Here is a 15,600-nt window from a genome sequence, read left to right as displayed (position 1 = left end):
GCCTCGGCAAAAATGCATTGCATCTTAGAGAGATGCGTGTCATTCTTATGACAAATATTTCCTCTCTGGTGTTTAAATGACAATGGTGGAGAATAGTACAGTAGCTCCCTGAATGCCACCAGTCAAGAAGCCTCTTATTAATTGTTTTGAGATCTGGAGACACACTCTCCTGCACATTAGCTTAATAACTGAATTTTCCTGAGATAAATAGTGTGTATTGGGAGAAGGAAAATTAACTGTACAGTAAAAGGCATTGTCCAGGATTAGGGTAGGGAACATGTGATCTGCAGTGTGGATACAAATCCTAACAGAACAATGACTTCCACAGCATAGCAGAGCCATTATTATTGTGCTAGATCATTCCTGCCCTAGGTCATACTGGCTCGTTTATGGCAAGCACTCGCGAAATAAGGGCAGTGGTGGCTTAGTGTTAAGGCTCTAAGTTACTGATTAGAATTTACAATCAGCTTTGCCAGGTTGCTTCTGTTGGGCCCTTGAGCAAGGCCCTTAACCCTGTCTGCTCAAGGAGCGCAGTAAAATGGCTGACCCTGCGCTCTGACCCCTGCCTACTAACAAGAAGCTGGGATATGCAAAGAATAAAGAATTTTACTGTGCAATACTGTAATAAAGGCTGAACTTATATCATTATTATTATTATTATTATTATAAATTTATGTAACCTTTATACAATATTGTTATTACTATTATTACAATAAATGCAATTGGAGTGATAAGTAGTATCAGCAGTATATCAAAAGAAATGACTTTAATAACATTCTAATAACTTAGTGTACAAGTAAACATTGTAGAATAGCAGTTTACTGTTTAATTATATGCAAATGTGAATGCAACAGACTGCATTGGCATATTTGCTTGTCTTAGCCATGCAGTGTGACAAATAAGTAGACTATGAGCTTTTCCTATTTTTTTTTACTTCCTGATAGATTATTCCCAAGCGTTAACCAACACAATATACACAATACCATATAAAATGCACTATACCATATCCTGAAAGAAATAGTGTTAAAAAACTTTGACACTTAATGACTCTTGTTCTTAAAAGTTGAATGTTTAATCTTAAACATGTAAATAATAAGGCAGTTTTTATACATTTAAGATACATTATAAGAAATTATTTAGCATGACAAATTACATTATCTTTTCTGTATATGTTTTCAGGATTATGATCTTCCTTTTTTTACCTGAAGGCACTAAAAAAGATCTTGCAAGACTAATCAATCATGGTTTGTGTATACAGCAGTTTATTGAAGAAACCAAAATACCATGTGACACTGCTGTCAAGGCAAACAGTATTTTTCTGCGCTTTCAAAAAAGCTCCTGTTGGAAAAAAAATTAACATTATACAGTATCTCTAATTGTTATCAACAAACATTAATTACAATTTTAGCATTAGGTCTTCCTTTTACCTGCTCCAGATCCTGTTCCTCTTCTTCTAGACCAAATGCCAGCTTTGCCCTTTCCCTGTCTTCCTGCTAAAATAAACACACATGTACAGTATGCACAGTAAAACAAGCTGAAACCACTGAAACAGCTTAACACACAATACTACTTAAATACCACTCAAATAAGGTTGACGAATGAAATTCTTTCATTTATGTGCAAGTCTGCAGAATGTTGTCTGTATGTGTCACTCCATGTGATAAGCTACCAAAGATAAGACATACAGTAGATATCACCGTAAACAAACTTCCTTGTCCTTGTACTTGCTCTTGTGAATTACCTCTTCCATATTTACAGGAGTCAGTGACTTGTGCTGAGCAAACAGAACTGCGTCATGGACTGACAAGAACATGTGACTAGGGGTAATACTGCTCTCCTCAAATACTCCTCCAGTCTCAAGCTCTTCAAATACTTGCGCTAAAACAAACACACACACACACACACACACAAAATAGCAAATGGGTCAGTGTTAAATGTATAATTCCCATGACCTTTTACCTAATTACCTAATTTACCTAAACCTTGTTAAATCACATGTTATTAAAATTGTAATAAATATGTTGCAGTTCCATCATTACAAGATATTAAAAAGAGTTTATGTCCAATGCAGTTTTGTCACCTAAATTTTTTTTTAAATGTTTCAAGTGGAAAAAGTCTTTAAGCCTGTCACTGTTACGGTAGGTCTATCGAGCCTAGTAAAAACATTTCTATTTTTTTATTATTCCATTTTTTTATTGTTATTATTATAAGGGGCATTCAAGTCAAACCAGGAATTTTGATCATGCAAAATCACAGAACATTTCTGTATAAACTGCTGCTGTACTAATACACATATTCCAGCGTTTTAGTAGTGCTTGGATACCACCAAGTTAGAAAGTTCTCTCAGTACACCAGAGCGATGATCAGACTGCCTTCTTCACGGCTAAAATGCTAGCCTCCCAAGAACTCCTTTAATGCCCCTAACATGTGGAAATGGCTTGGAACAAAGTCAGGGCTGTACAAGGGATGAGACAATAACTCCAAGCCAAGTTTCAACTGAAAGTGAAAGTGGTGATTGTGATTAATTGTGCAGTTCCCACAGACAGGTGTGTCTCAACAAGTTATCTGTGGATCAGATATTCCACTCTCTGTATGTTTATGGAATGACTGCAGAGGGCTTCGCACAACCTCAGCACAGCTGGCATGGACCTACTGTAGAATGAATACTAGTTTGTAGGACTTGATGTTGATGTTACATCAAATCTGAACAGATGTTTCCAAGGAAAGGATAGGAATAAAAGAAAAAACTTAAAGTGTGAGGAGTAACAAATCTGTTAGCATGGTCAAATGGTCAAAAATATGCTTATAAATAGGCAACATAGTTATCTATATATTTTTATCTGAAACATAAATTCTAAAACACCACTGCATGTAATTTATATGGATTATATATAAGCATTTTCAGCATCTTTATAATGCTCCTAAGTGATAAAAAATAAATAAATAAATAAATAAATAAAATTTACCTTGAACATTTGCCAGGTATAGGCTAATACCCAGCATGCTGTAAGTGTTGCTCATCTGCAAGAAAAGAATATATAAATAACATAAAACAATAAGACATATTGTACAGTATATATAATGATGCTATTTTAGCCATTTTAGCTGCATTATTTATTACTTAATGTTACTTAGACTAAAAAACTGTGGCTTTTCTGATTGTGATTGGTTAGAAGGTGGTAATTAATTTTTCATTAGAAAAGCTTCTGGACAAACGATTTTGCAGTTTTTCTGTCATTATTATTATTATTATTATTATTATTAATAATAATGTTTTATTAACTTAAAAATATACCCAGTCCAGGGTGTACCTGGCAACCTTGTATACAGGATAAAACAGTATAGACAATGAGTGTGGGTGACTTCAAAAAAGGACAACAGAAAGGCTGGTAAGGAAATTACCATATTTACAATTATTATAGCTTCTATAAACAGTCACTGTATTTGTGCTGTGTGAAAGTCTTGGGCACATACAATTAACTGCAAGGATGCCTTGAATAAAATATTTTACATTCAGAAAAAAATATTAAGCTCTAAAAAGAATAAAACAGTAAAGTACTGTACTGTATGGTGTTTTAAAAAATAACTTTACGTCAACTATGCCATTAAACATTTTCCTTCAACAGCATATGATGTTATGTTTTCTTTTTGACCTTGGTAAGAACTTTAATGCCCATCAGATCAATGAAACAGACTCCCCCCAGGTCCAAGATAAGTGTATGAAAAGGGACAGGTTGCATCTCCATCACAACAGGAGGGGAGCTGGCAGGCTCAGGCTCTGGAAGCTGGTTAGTGGCATTCGTGATATCACAGTATGGATTGATGTAACTTGTGGGCACATTATCACTGCCTACACCACTGGTGTAAAAGTCACTCTGCAGATCAATCTGCGAAATAGTCTGAAAGGGAAATAGCAGCAGAAAAAGATAGTTTACCTAACATTTCATATGATATTACAATTTAGGTTTTTTGATTTTTAACAATTTGAGCATACACAGCATTAAACATTTACACTTGAACCTGCATGTATCACTTCATACAGTACATCTACATTTATAAAGTTTTAAATGAAATATTCCTGCATCTTTGTTAGGAAATGCAAAAAAAAAAAGAGTCAGCACCTGTGTCCTCATGGTAACTAGTGAGCTCACTTTTCTTTTTCTTGCAGCTGCTTTCTCTTGACTCTGCTTGGATTTTATTTCCTGTTTTTCCTTCTCTTGCTGTTTTTTCAGAAACTTTTTTCTGGCGAGAAGAACCTTGCCTGGATCAAGCCCAGTCTGCCAACCAGCAACAAATGCAAATATAGAAAAGATCCTAACTAACTTTGCAACCTGGGCAAAACTAAGACAGTACAGTATAAAGACATTAATTAAATGGAATGCACATATTTAACAATGTGAGATTTGTTAAGATCCAATCCACACATTTACTATGAGTGGTTTTCTTTGATTGACATACTTTTTTGATAACCTTGCGGCGAAAAATCTCTGCATTGGCAAAGTAAAGAGGTGAGCAGTAACTCACTATTTTCACACCTTCAATGGTTTTCACCTGAATGAAAATACAGGATATACATTTACTAATATTATACCATTATTTCAGTGACACTGAAAAGAGTGTAAAATACCACAAATACTGAACAGAAAGTTCTGAGACTTTACCTTATTATAGACTTTAGGGTTCTTGTACAAGTCTGTATCCAAGGCTTGAGCCACTTCTGAGCCATTGCGACTAGAGGTAGCACAGTCACCAAAAAATCACGTAAAACAACACATACTGTATATAAATAGTATATAATTTAAGTGTAGTAAGGTCATTCCATTTATGTTTCACTTACAACTGAGTCTGGAAAATGACTACCAGAATGGAGAAGCTCACCCCAATGGCAACACCATAAGGCAGACTGAGGAAGAAGGTTGCCAGGAAAGATACAACCCATACACACTGTAGTGAAAATTCAAATACATGCATGACAGCCCACAGTAAGAAAATTATATATTATTATAAAATAATTTGTATATCATTTAATCAGTATCTCTCTCTCTCTTTCTATATATATATATATATATATACATATATATATATATATATATATATATGTATATATATATATATATATATATATAGAGAGAGAGAGAGAGAGAGAGATAATATTAATATATATTAAGATCTACATCACAAGCGCAAGCTTGCATAAATTTTTCACTTTAATGATGCCCTGTACTACATCTTCTGGTGTTATTCAGGGATGCATACTTTCCCCCTATTGAATTTGAGCTACAGTATGGTGAATTTAGTGTTACCCACACAGTCTAGTTTGCTCTTCTTCCAGAGATAGTATGGATCCGAAATTTGCAGGAGTGTGTTCTTCAGATTAACAGCTATGAGAGCTCCTAACACAGACTACAGACAAAACAGACATATTGCTCAATACTAATGTAATGAGGAAAAAAAATGAGTCAATTATATTGTCTTATTTTAAAGTAGGTGTTGACATATTGTGGGGTCGTTCTTTCCTACCTTGGGAAGTGGATTCAGAAAAGCTCCCAGAACCAACATGGTGATCATGACAACTAACATAACACATAGACTGGCAAACTGTAAAGCAACAAAATGAAAGTAATTATTAATATAATTATTATTGTTATTGTTATTGTTATTATTATTATTATTATTTATAGGGACCCTTCCAGTCACATTAAGGTTTTGTACAAAATGCAAACAAGCAATACATAACAAAAACAATAGCAAACAGAAAATAAATAAAAACAACGCAAGATAAAACAGTTATCTCCATGTTATACTGTAACAAATAAAACGTTGTATACGATTTAAGCGCAGCTTAAAATGAAGTGAAATATGCACTTCTTGTCTTAAGACATGATTTGAATGTGGCTGGGGAAACAGTTTTACAGATGCTTTCTAGAAGAACATTCCAGACGCGGAAGTGGTCGTCAAGCCTGCTGTAATGAACATTTGTTCCCATTTCTTCAATTTCATTAAATTTCATTTCATATAAAGTAATGAGGGGTAGCTCAAGACATTTGCACAGTATGTGCTCATTATTTATAAATAACAAATTCTCAAAAATGTATGTATTTATATATTAATATGTTAAAGGTCCTATTTTTCATTAAATGTTAATTTGATCTTTAGGGTCCTAATGAAAAGTTTGTATTATACGTTAATTAAAAATTCAAAAGGATTGTGTAAAAAAAACACCACTTTTACCTGGTAAAAACTAGCTCTGTTCTCAGCAAACTGTTTCAGTACATGCTAATTTAAATGCTCATGACCTCTGCTGTGGTCAGTTCTGTGGGGCGTGTCTTCACAACACAAGTGTAGTCCAGTGCGGGCAATGCTTTGGACTGCATTACCCACAAAGCATTGCCCACAACGCAGTGCTTTGTGGGTAATGCAGTTCAAACTGGATTATAGAGCCTGAGCCTGTTTTGTTCAGTCGTTTTTGGTTTGATTTAAGTACGGAACCTACGCGGAAGTTTGTAATATCGCCTGACAATGCAGAAATTGAAAGAATGGACATGCATCGACTCGATTTGTCTTTCTCATCACTGCATGGGCATGAATTAACGGGCTGTTGCGCTGCCGCGAGCAACAACAACAAAAACCGGAGAAGTTTACCGAGAGAGATACGGACGCGATGTGTTTACTGATGTGTTTACATGACTTCTTAATCTTCGACAGACATTGTTATAAACCATCTAACGTAACAAAGGTAAGCATAATATAGTTTTCCGACTACGTATACAGTTTGCAACTAGACAATCACCTTAATGCATTGTTTATTATAAACGTGCGATTAGGAATTATATAGAGACGGATGTACACAGAGAAGAAGCCATAACCATGTTCTATGAGAGTGTAAGTTAACTTACACTCCACATTCATCGTGATTATTAGAAAAGGCGTTCTGCAAAGAGTCATAGTAAAAGGAATTACACTCACTGAGCCTGGTGAAGATGAAGCAGGAACACGAAGTGTTAGTACAGATCCATTTTTTTAGGAGCAGCTTCCTAGTAAAACCTGCTTTATATTGACCCGCGTTTATAAAGCAGTCTGGTGAAAAATGATTATCGCAAACATGAACGCATTTAGGTAAATTGGCGGGGACGTTAGCTTCAAAAACTAAATTCAGCCACTGCGTCCTCAGCGGCTCAGATACCTAACCCTAGGTAGGTACCCTAGGTCACTAACCCTAGGTAGTGAATGACGACTGCTGTGTTCGCTATTACACCTAACAACTGTACACAACACTCGCTTAGGCGGCATTTTGCTCCAGCGGCGAAAAACAATGGCCGACAGCTTCTTCTCACTCGGGGCGGGTCTTTGCTAAAACACCAGTGTCAATCAACTAGTGTAGGAGCGGCCTCTGTCGGTGTGGCGTCATACGGCAAGGCATTTGAGATTGGCCTGATTTCAGAAGGGGGATGTTACTGTAATAAATGAAAAGAAAACCACTGGGCGGCTCTTTATCATCGTAGAGTGGTTGTGTACACACTCTCCTAACACACAGTTCAGTCCAAACGGCTTAAAAAAGTGCATGTAGGCCTGTATGACCCCTTTAATAATATTTTATTGTAACTTTGTAAATCTGTAAATTTATTTAAGTCTATTCTATCCTATCTTTTCTTTTTTAGGTCACAAACGTATAAGCATTTCATTGTATATCATAGTGTGTATGGCTGTGTTCATGACAAATAAAATTTGAATTTAAAATTAAACTATTATTATGTAGTTTTAATATCATGTTGTTATCATTGTCATATCATGATAATAAAGAACGGTGCACAAAATGTCAGACATGAACTGTTTTCTTTGAGGCTAGTGACTGATGTGTAATCTTGTTTGTTCACTTCCTGCAAAGTGCTGAACCATTGTTGACTTTGTATTACTACTACATATATTATTCCCTACACCGTTTACGATTCCCTTTGAAGTAGCTGATTACTCTGTGAAATCTACCTCACAGGAACTACTAGTCAATCAGAACTCATCAACATGAGACACATCAACATGAGACAAAGAAGACAGAAATGCACAGAGCTTAAACAGATACTGACATAGATTACTGTCAAATTACAGGCACTTGATACCTTGGGGAAACCCAGACAAACATGAAAAAGAAAAAGAAGAATCCTTACAAAAACATTAGGGCTAAAAGCAAAATAAACCCTTAAATAAATACTGCTAGTACTTAGAGTTATTCAAAATAATAATAATAATAATAATAATAATAATAATAATAAAGATAATTAAAGAAAATCAAGTTAAATTAGGGAGAAGAAAACTGGCCTGTAAAAACGGATTTTACAATGATTGAATGAAGGCCCCGATTACATGTAAGGCCAAATTTTTCAGCCAAAGATGAACCAACAAAATGTCCCTTACCTGTGAGGAACCTCCTGCACTGTCCACAGCTAGTGTGACAGACAGAGCACAGCAGATCACATGAATCTTAAAGAAACCACCCAGGAGATTACTGAAGCCCAAAGCTAGCATTTCCTACCGAATAAAAAATATAAGCAAGCTGTTATAAACCCTTTTTTTTATTAATAAGAGAAAAAATATTTATCTATTAACATTAAGCGAAGGGAACTGGACCAGTTGGCTTCAGCAGTAAAAAAAACTATTCATGTATAATTCTTGCATAAATGTACCTGATTGGGATCCACATCATAACCATGTTTAGTGGCCAGTGTCCGTCCCATGGCCAAATTGATGACATAGCCTACAATGGCCAGTGAAAAAGCTGTACTTAACATTTCCCCCCACTCCCACACTCTAGGCTGGATTGGGAGAGGAAACCTAAAAGAATATCAAGTGATTGAGCACACACAAGCACAACAGGACAAGTAAAATTGTAATCTAGATGATATCGCTCTCTCACCCCAAAGGGATTTCTCCTACTATGTCCATGTTGTACTTGTGAGGCAAATCCAATGGCCCAGAGATGGCAGTTGCCACCACCACCTGAGAAATAGTAAGTCAATTGTTAATTAAAGAAAATGTCAACACACTTTAGTATTATTTGGTCTATAATTTTCTTCTATGAAACATAACAACATGATATTATTACATTTTTTTCTATTTACTTACAACAATTATCTCTATGGGAATAGGAAAGGGGATTTTATGACGGTATTGAGTGCTCAGTTCTTTTACTATGATCAGCACAACACAGCTGGAAAGAGCAAACACCAGAGAAGCTATGTTGGTTTTGGGCAGGCCTTTGCATATGTCTATGAGCGTCTGAAATACAAAAAAACACTATGAAGAACCCACACCATCACACCAACATTTTTAATGTTCATGTTTATGAGCTTAAAAAACAGCATAAAAGACTACATTACAGTTGCTTACTTGATTAGAGGTTAGTACTGTATTTGTATTTATAATCTGGAAAGACACTTACATAAATTACAGCCAGAGGACCACTGTATGGTGGTACTTTTATCCCAAAGATGTACTTCAGCACAGATATGAGAATTTGCAGTCCTGCAGCTGTCATAAACCCCCTAACAAAAGACTCAGAGAGGTATATGGCCACAAATCCAAACTGCATCATGCCAAGACCAATCTGCACCAACAACAACCCATTATTCCGAAATATATCTGTTAACTGTCATTCACATAAATACCACAGTACTGTTAAATTTTTACATTTATATGTAAATTTTTTACAAGTAGCTTTGACAAATAGCTGGCTATGTGGCAAATCACAGATTTATGGTAACTTTGTAACAGTTCATCTTCAGCTACAGATTTCACACAGCCAAGTGATTTCCTTTCTATCTTGTTAACGTAAAGAGAGAGATAAAAAAGAAAGTCTGATAGATGTTTGTCTGTTTACAACTACTGTAGCATAAGTTATGAATAAGAGTTCATTTGTTTCGTGGATGTTCCATAACATGTTATTACTGTATATAAATTGAGGGGTTTTTTATTCTTCAGTTTTATTAAATAATATTGCTGTGACATAAATAACAGAAATGAAGCACTTTATGCATGTAGGTAAATAATCTGGTTTTATTCCTTATGTTGAGTTGATGGTCTTTTGGCTGCTCCCATCAAAGGGGTTGCCATAGCCGACCATCCGATCCAAACTTCGCACAGGTTTTATGTCGGATGGTCTTTTTGATGTGACCTTCACATTTTATACTTATGATACTTACAAAAATTAAAGAATTCCACTAGATAAAAACATGAGATACACTTTTGTTCCTTTACCTGTATGATGGCAGTCAGACAAGCCAAAGTGCCTGATATGACCAATCGGACTTCATTCATCTTCTGTGTGTCTACTTCAGTAGAATTGCTAGTGGTGTTAAAATAGCTAAATTCTGATTCAGGTGCCAACTGCAGACACACTATACCAACCATGATACTCAGCACAGCAAAAGTGCCTGTGTGCAAGAAGAAAAATAACATATTCAGTGGCAGTCATCTTTACACAACAAACCAAGATACAAAATACACAGGAAATAGAGATACCGAGGGTGCTACAGCATTGGCATTTGTGGTTGACTTGTATTATAATCAACACACATTCTCCGAAAAAGTTATGGCACATGTATACTGCCTACAATTCTAGTAACTCTAATGTAAAACACCTCCCGGCATCCCTGTCCATCATGACCCATATCCTTCTTACTGTTTACTCACAATCATTTTCAGTGATGGCATCTTATTCACATTAGATATTGTATTACACCTGAACACATGTCTCTCAATCCATTTCTCTCTGCATTAAAGTTCTGGATGTTTGGTTTGCTCTTTTGTATTCTTTAGATCATTTTAAATTGCCCAGGTCAAAGTGTAAAAAGAAAAAAAAAATTTTTTTATAATAGCATTTAACTCACTCTCACCAATCGTCTATACTGATTTATCCTGTATTTAGGGTCGCAGGGGGACTGGACCGAAAAATAATTGTCAATATATGTCAATATCATATTAGCATGAAAGTGAATCAAGTTTTTTTTTTTTTTTTTATCTCAGGCTTAACAGTGTAGAGAATAGCATGTGAATGTGTAAAAAGTGCTGTAGAGTTGTGCTGAAAAAAAATGAATAAATGCATTTTGTGTGAAAAACAATGAAAAAGGTTTAAAGTTTAGGTGTGGTGAAATGTTAACCCAAAGGAAACAAAATACCATATGATATACATCAAATATAAGATAAAAATTTACCTGGCACCATCTGGTGTGCTGTGCCCATGAAAAAGTATGGAATAAGAGGAAAGAAAGATGAATAAAGTCCATTGACTGGTGGAAGGTTGGCCAAAAGAGCAAAGGCCATGCCTAAATAAAGAGGACAAAATAAATCTTATTCATTATATAATATAAAAAATAATTAAATTATATCTCACTTGTACTTTACAGCACAGTTAAATTCTTTTTTTTTTTTTTTTTTTTTGCTTATCCCAGTTAGGAACCAGGGGGCAAAGCTCAGGGTCAGCCAGGATACAGCGTCCCTGGAGCAAAAAGGGTTAAGCACCTTGTTCAAGGGTTCAACAGTGGTGGCTTGGTGGTGCTGTGGCTTGAACTCCTGACCTTCAGATCAGTAGCCCAGTAACACAACCACAAGTTTGTGGACAACTGCCCACCATATACACATGTTGGCCTTTCACCAAACTCTTGTCATAAAGTTGGAAGCACACAATTGCAGTTATTAAGTGTAGGGGTTTATAATATTTTAATACTCTTTAGCAGTATTAAAAAAAGTAAACTTTTATTTTTTAGTTCTTATTAAACGAGTAGAATTTTCAATGTGCTAGCTACATAGATACAAATACAGACAGGTCCATAAGTTTTGGAAAAAAGTTTTTTGTTGTTGTTGTTGTTTTTGTCATTTGTCCTCTGTACACTACCACTCTGAATTTGTGATATATATATCACATACGGATAAGGTGTATGACACAAGTGTGACAATAACAATTTAGTAATTACAGCTATTTGTACAGCCAGGGGGTACCCTGCGTCGTGCCCTAAGCCTCCTGGGATAGCCTTCAGGCCCCCAGCGACCCTATAGACAGGATTAAGCGGTATAGACAATGAGTACGTGAGAGTTAGTGTTTCAGTTTTGCAGCATTTGGCTGTGTCTGAGCAGAAGGTATAGCCTATACACTATAAAGCGATTCCACTGGCAGCCATACATACCCATGCCATAAATGTTGACAGATGATGTGGTATGGTTTCATCAGTTCAAATGTCTGGAAAAGTCTAATCTTGCCTTTATGTTCTTAAATGTTAGCAGTGGTTTGCACCTTGTTGTGAAGCATCTGTCTTTACTTCATAAAGCTAACTCTTGACTGGAGACATTGACAACGACATGCCTAAACCCTCAAGAGTGTTCTTGGGACTTGGCTAGATGTTGTGAAAGGGCTCTTCTTCACAAAGGACAGAATTTCATGGTCTTCCAGGCCGTGTGCTGTTGCTGACTTCTTTTTTAAAAGTCTTCTTTTTAAGAATGTTCCCAACCTTTGTATAGTATATTTGTAAGGCTTGGATTCGCTAAGTTTCTCTCTAATGGAGTTCTCTGTAACAGAGGACAAATGGCAAAAAAAAAAATATCTTTGTTCCAAATTTTCTGGACCTGGCAGTTTATATTAAAAGTCTCTAACACATGTAAATAACAGACCCTGTGGAACCTGAATCGTGCCCGCGCTGACTCCACTGATGACATCACACACGATGTTCTCTCTGAAATTGTATTTGGGAAGCCAGCTGAGCACTGGGAAATGTCTGAAGAGAAGACTTTTCAGTCGAGCGCTGGAGCATCTGCATCATTTACATACACATAAAAATGCATAAAATAGTTATTTTAGCATAATGCAACTACTAATTCTGACACAGCCTAATCTAACTTATACAAATCACTCTGTAGTTGTCATATACCTGAATATTTTCTTCAGTTTGTCTCCCAAAGGATAGTTCCTCCTCTTCCTGTTGAACTCCTCATCAAAATCTGGTTGACAGTAGGCTGTTCTGTCTATTGCATAGCGAGGACGAACTTGATGCATAATGCTAGCTAGACCTTAAAAACCACAAATTATTCAATACATATAATATGACTTTGTCAAGTTAAGTTATTTGTTAATTCATATGATAAACAAGATGTTGTATTTTAGATGGTGAGACACTAAATAGATGGCTAAAGACGCATTACATAGGTGATAATACAGTATATGAAAGGTGTTCAGGTCAAACCGAGACTTTTGAATAATAGAACACTTTTCTTAGAGTGCCAGAGATTGTCTGCTTTACATCTGTAAATCTGGCCTCCTAGGTCCTTTAATGTATTTGTTTTTTTTTAATGGGAAAAAATGTCCTAGGTCGATCAAAAGCGTTCTGCTTTTTTAAAACAATGCACAACCTAATACTGCGCATCGCACCACTTGTACACTACAGGAACTCTGAGAGTTACTGCCACATCTCCCATACCATCCTGATGGTAATGTTTTGGCCAATAAATGAGTTCCTGGGATGCCAGTGTTTCAGCAGTTACAATGATGTGAAGCAGGTAGTCCCATTATGACTCATGCAGCGTACTGAAAAATCTGGATCTTGATTGTATCCAAGCACAAATAAAATTCTGAGATAAGTGCATTAGTGTAGCAGGGGATAATATGGAGACATAAAGGTAGGTTTTACCATCCAACCTGTGTTCTGTTTTTCTGCTTTATTCTAAAGTCCCAGTTTGACTTAAACACTCCTTGTGGTTTTCTCTGTGTGTGTATGTGTGTCTGTGTGTGTCTGTGTGTGTGTGAGTGCTGATAAACCTTCTTTTGTACAGCTTAAAGTGGCCCTTATCTGACCTTGAGAACATTTGTTTGACCAGTATAGAACTATGTAATTTAAAACACAGTTTTATAAATACAGATGCAGTTGTTAAAATCATATTAAAGCATATGACAATATATAATATATGTAATGCAGTTAAGAATAAGACAACCGTGTATGAAACTTCGGAATTAAATGAAAAGGAAACAAATTGCCAAAAAAATAATATATACATATAATCTTTTAAGATTTTAACAATAAGGCAAGCCAAAGACAGTAACAGAAAAATCAAAATCAGAAAAAAGGTCATTACCTGTTTTACTGATGGTCCACTTTTGATAATATGCCTTAGGTGTTGTAAGCTTAGAATGGTTTCAAGACCATTATTGCTCTGATTCAGATATCTTACTGGTAAAGTTATATGAAGGGTGGAGCTTAAAATGGTCTTGCGTTATGCTTGTTGGCAAAGTCACTCAATGAAACCCTGCCTTTCTTTCTTAATAACTAAACTTATTTATTGTTCATACATAAATCAAGCTTTAAGATGAAAAAAAATCTTGATAATTTCTTTAAGTGAAATTCACATTTTAGCTGCCTTTTTGATTTTCAAAAAGTAAATTTTATTTTAAAAACAGATGACAAATACAAAGCAAGATAAATTGATTATGGAGATAAAACAGTTAAACAACAGCCTATATTTAAAAGTGTACCAAAACACAACTAAAAATATCACTAAGTGACATTTGGAATCCAAATACTGTGCAACCATCTTTTTGCATTATACATGTATGTAACATATGAAATACTCAGGGTAGGGCAACTTACACAGAATGAGAAAACTTTCTATGAGAAAAAAGGGTAAGGTATGCAGAAAGGTACAGTATGCATATTTGGACAACATTAATAAACATGTTCTCTACCAAAAGTATTGGAATAGTGAGGCACTCCAATGGACTTTAAAGACTTACCCGATCCACTAAGTGGATTCTAAGTTTGCCTACTTACAAAGAAATAAAGGTTCTATAATTTTAATAGATAGAGACAGAATATCAATCAAAAATCCTGTAACAAAAACATTATATAAATGGTATAAATGTACTCCCTTTCAGTTAGTAAAATAAGTAGTTGATTCCCAAGCAAAACATGACTTGTTGGCAAGCAAGATGTTGAGTAAGATGTTTCTCGCAGTTGGTTACCGAGTCTCAGGAGGGATTTTGGACCATTATTTTTTACATATTTTCTCTAGATCTTGTTGCCGGGCTCGAAGTTTTAGCTCTCTTCATAAATTTTCTACAGAATTACGGTCTGAAGACTGACTTCTCATAATCATTCTCTGTTCATTGGCAAACTTCGGACGGGCCTGTACATGTGACTGAAGGATTTTAATCTAAGTCATGACAGTGTATTGTGTTACCAATGGTTTGTTTTGGTGCCTGTGGTCCCTATTGCCTTAGATTTTCCTGGATTTTTGATTGATATTCTGTCTCTATCCTTTCCTATGTCTTACTTAGGAAAATACTTAGGAAAATACTTATTTTCATAAACATGCCACTTTTGGTGGAAAATCACAGTTCAAGCCAAAAGTCTTTAGTGCATAAAAAAAAAAAAAAAAATGCTGTTTCAAATCTTCCAGAGGGTATTGTATCCCCATATACAAAAATATGTTAATCATTAATCTATGCAATTTTACCATGTCACACAAATGAAAATTCAATTTTAAAAAAATAATTTTTTTGATCTTGAGAAGTCTTCAAGGTGTTTGACATAAAATAATAACTTTCAATATTTTCACTATTTTAATTTT

General features: G+C 35.3%; 1 protein-coding gene across 2 annotated transcripts; it reads right to left on the bottom strand.

Moving 5' to 3' along the window:
* Positions 1-1,102: 1,102 nt before the first annotated feature.
* LOC128510579 (solute carrier family 26 member 9-like) lies at positions 1,103-14,196 on the bottom strand. 2 transcript variants are annotated; one of them, XM_053482976.1, is made up of 21 exons: positions 14,110-14,196; positions 12,912-13,050; positions 12,655-12,794; positions 11,205-11,315; positions 10,249-10,424; positions 9,434-9,598; positions 9,118-9,270; positions 8,909-8,991; positions 8,679-8,826; positions 8,410-8,523; positions 5,521-5,598; positions 5,308-5,403; positions 4,838-4,944; positions 4,662-4,731; positions 4,459-4,551; positions 4,122-4,277; positions 3,654-3,899; positions 2,967-3,021; positions 1,742-1,878; positions 1,428-1,493; positions 1,103-1,338 (listed from the first exon to the last, which is right to left on the bottom strand). In XM_053482976.1, the coding sequence occupies exons 2-21, from the start codon at positions 13,034-13,036 to the stop codon at positions 1,327-1,329; spliced, it is 2,331 nt and encodes a 776-aa protein (XP_053338951.1). In that variant the 5' UTR covers positions 13,037-13,050; positions 14,110-14,196; the 3' UTR covers positions 1,103-1,326. The 2 variants fall into 2 exon arrangements, with proteins under 2 accessions (XP_053338951.1, XP_053338952.1); XM_053482977.1 differs by having other exon boundaries at positions 1,428-1,490.
* Positions 14,197-15,600: the final 1,404 nt, after the last annotated feature.

This window comes from Clarias gariepinus, chromosome 22 (genome assembly GCF_024256425.1).
Source record: "Clarias gariepinus isolate MV-2021 ecotype Netherlands chromosome 22, CGAR_prim_01v2, whole genome shotgun sequence".
Lineage (NCBI taxonomy): Eukaryota > Metazoa > Chordata > Actinopteri > Siluriformes > Clariidae > Clarias > Clarias gariepinus.
This window is presented reverse-complemented; position numbering and strand designations above follow the sequence as displayed.

Excerpts from the sequence above, each read along its gene's own strand:
- LOC128510579 (XM_053482976.1), bottom strand. The coding sequence starts at position 13,036 with ATGCATCAAGTTCGTCCTCGCTATGCAATAGACAGAACAGCCTACTGT. Across the intron at positions 3,022-3,653 it reads GCATTAAAGTTCTTACCAAG|ATGAGCAACACTTACAGCAT; the intron begins GTCAAAAAGAAA and ends CTTTTCTTGCAG. Across the intron at positions 1,494-1,741 it reads CTCCTGTAAATATGGAAGAG|CAGGAAGACAGGGAAAGGGC; the intron begins GTAATTCACAAG and ends TGTTTATTTTAG.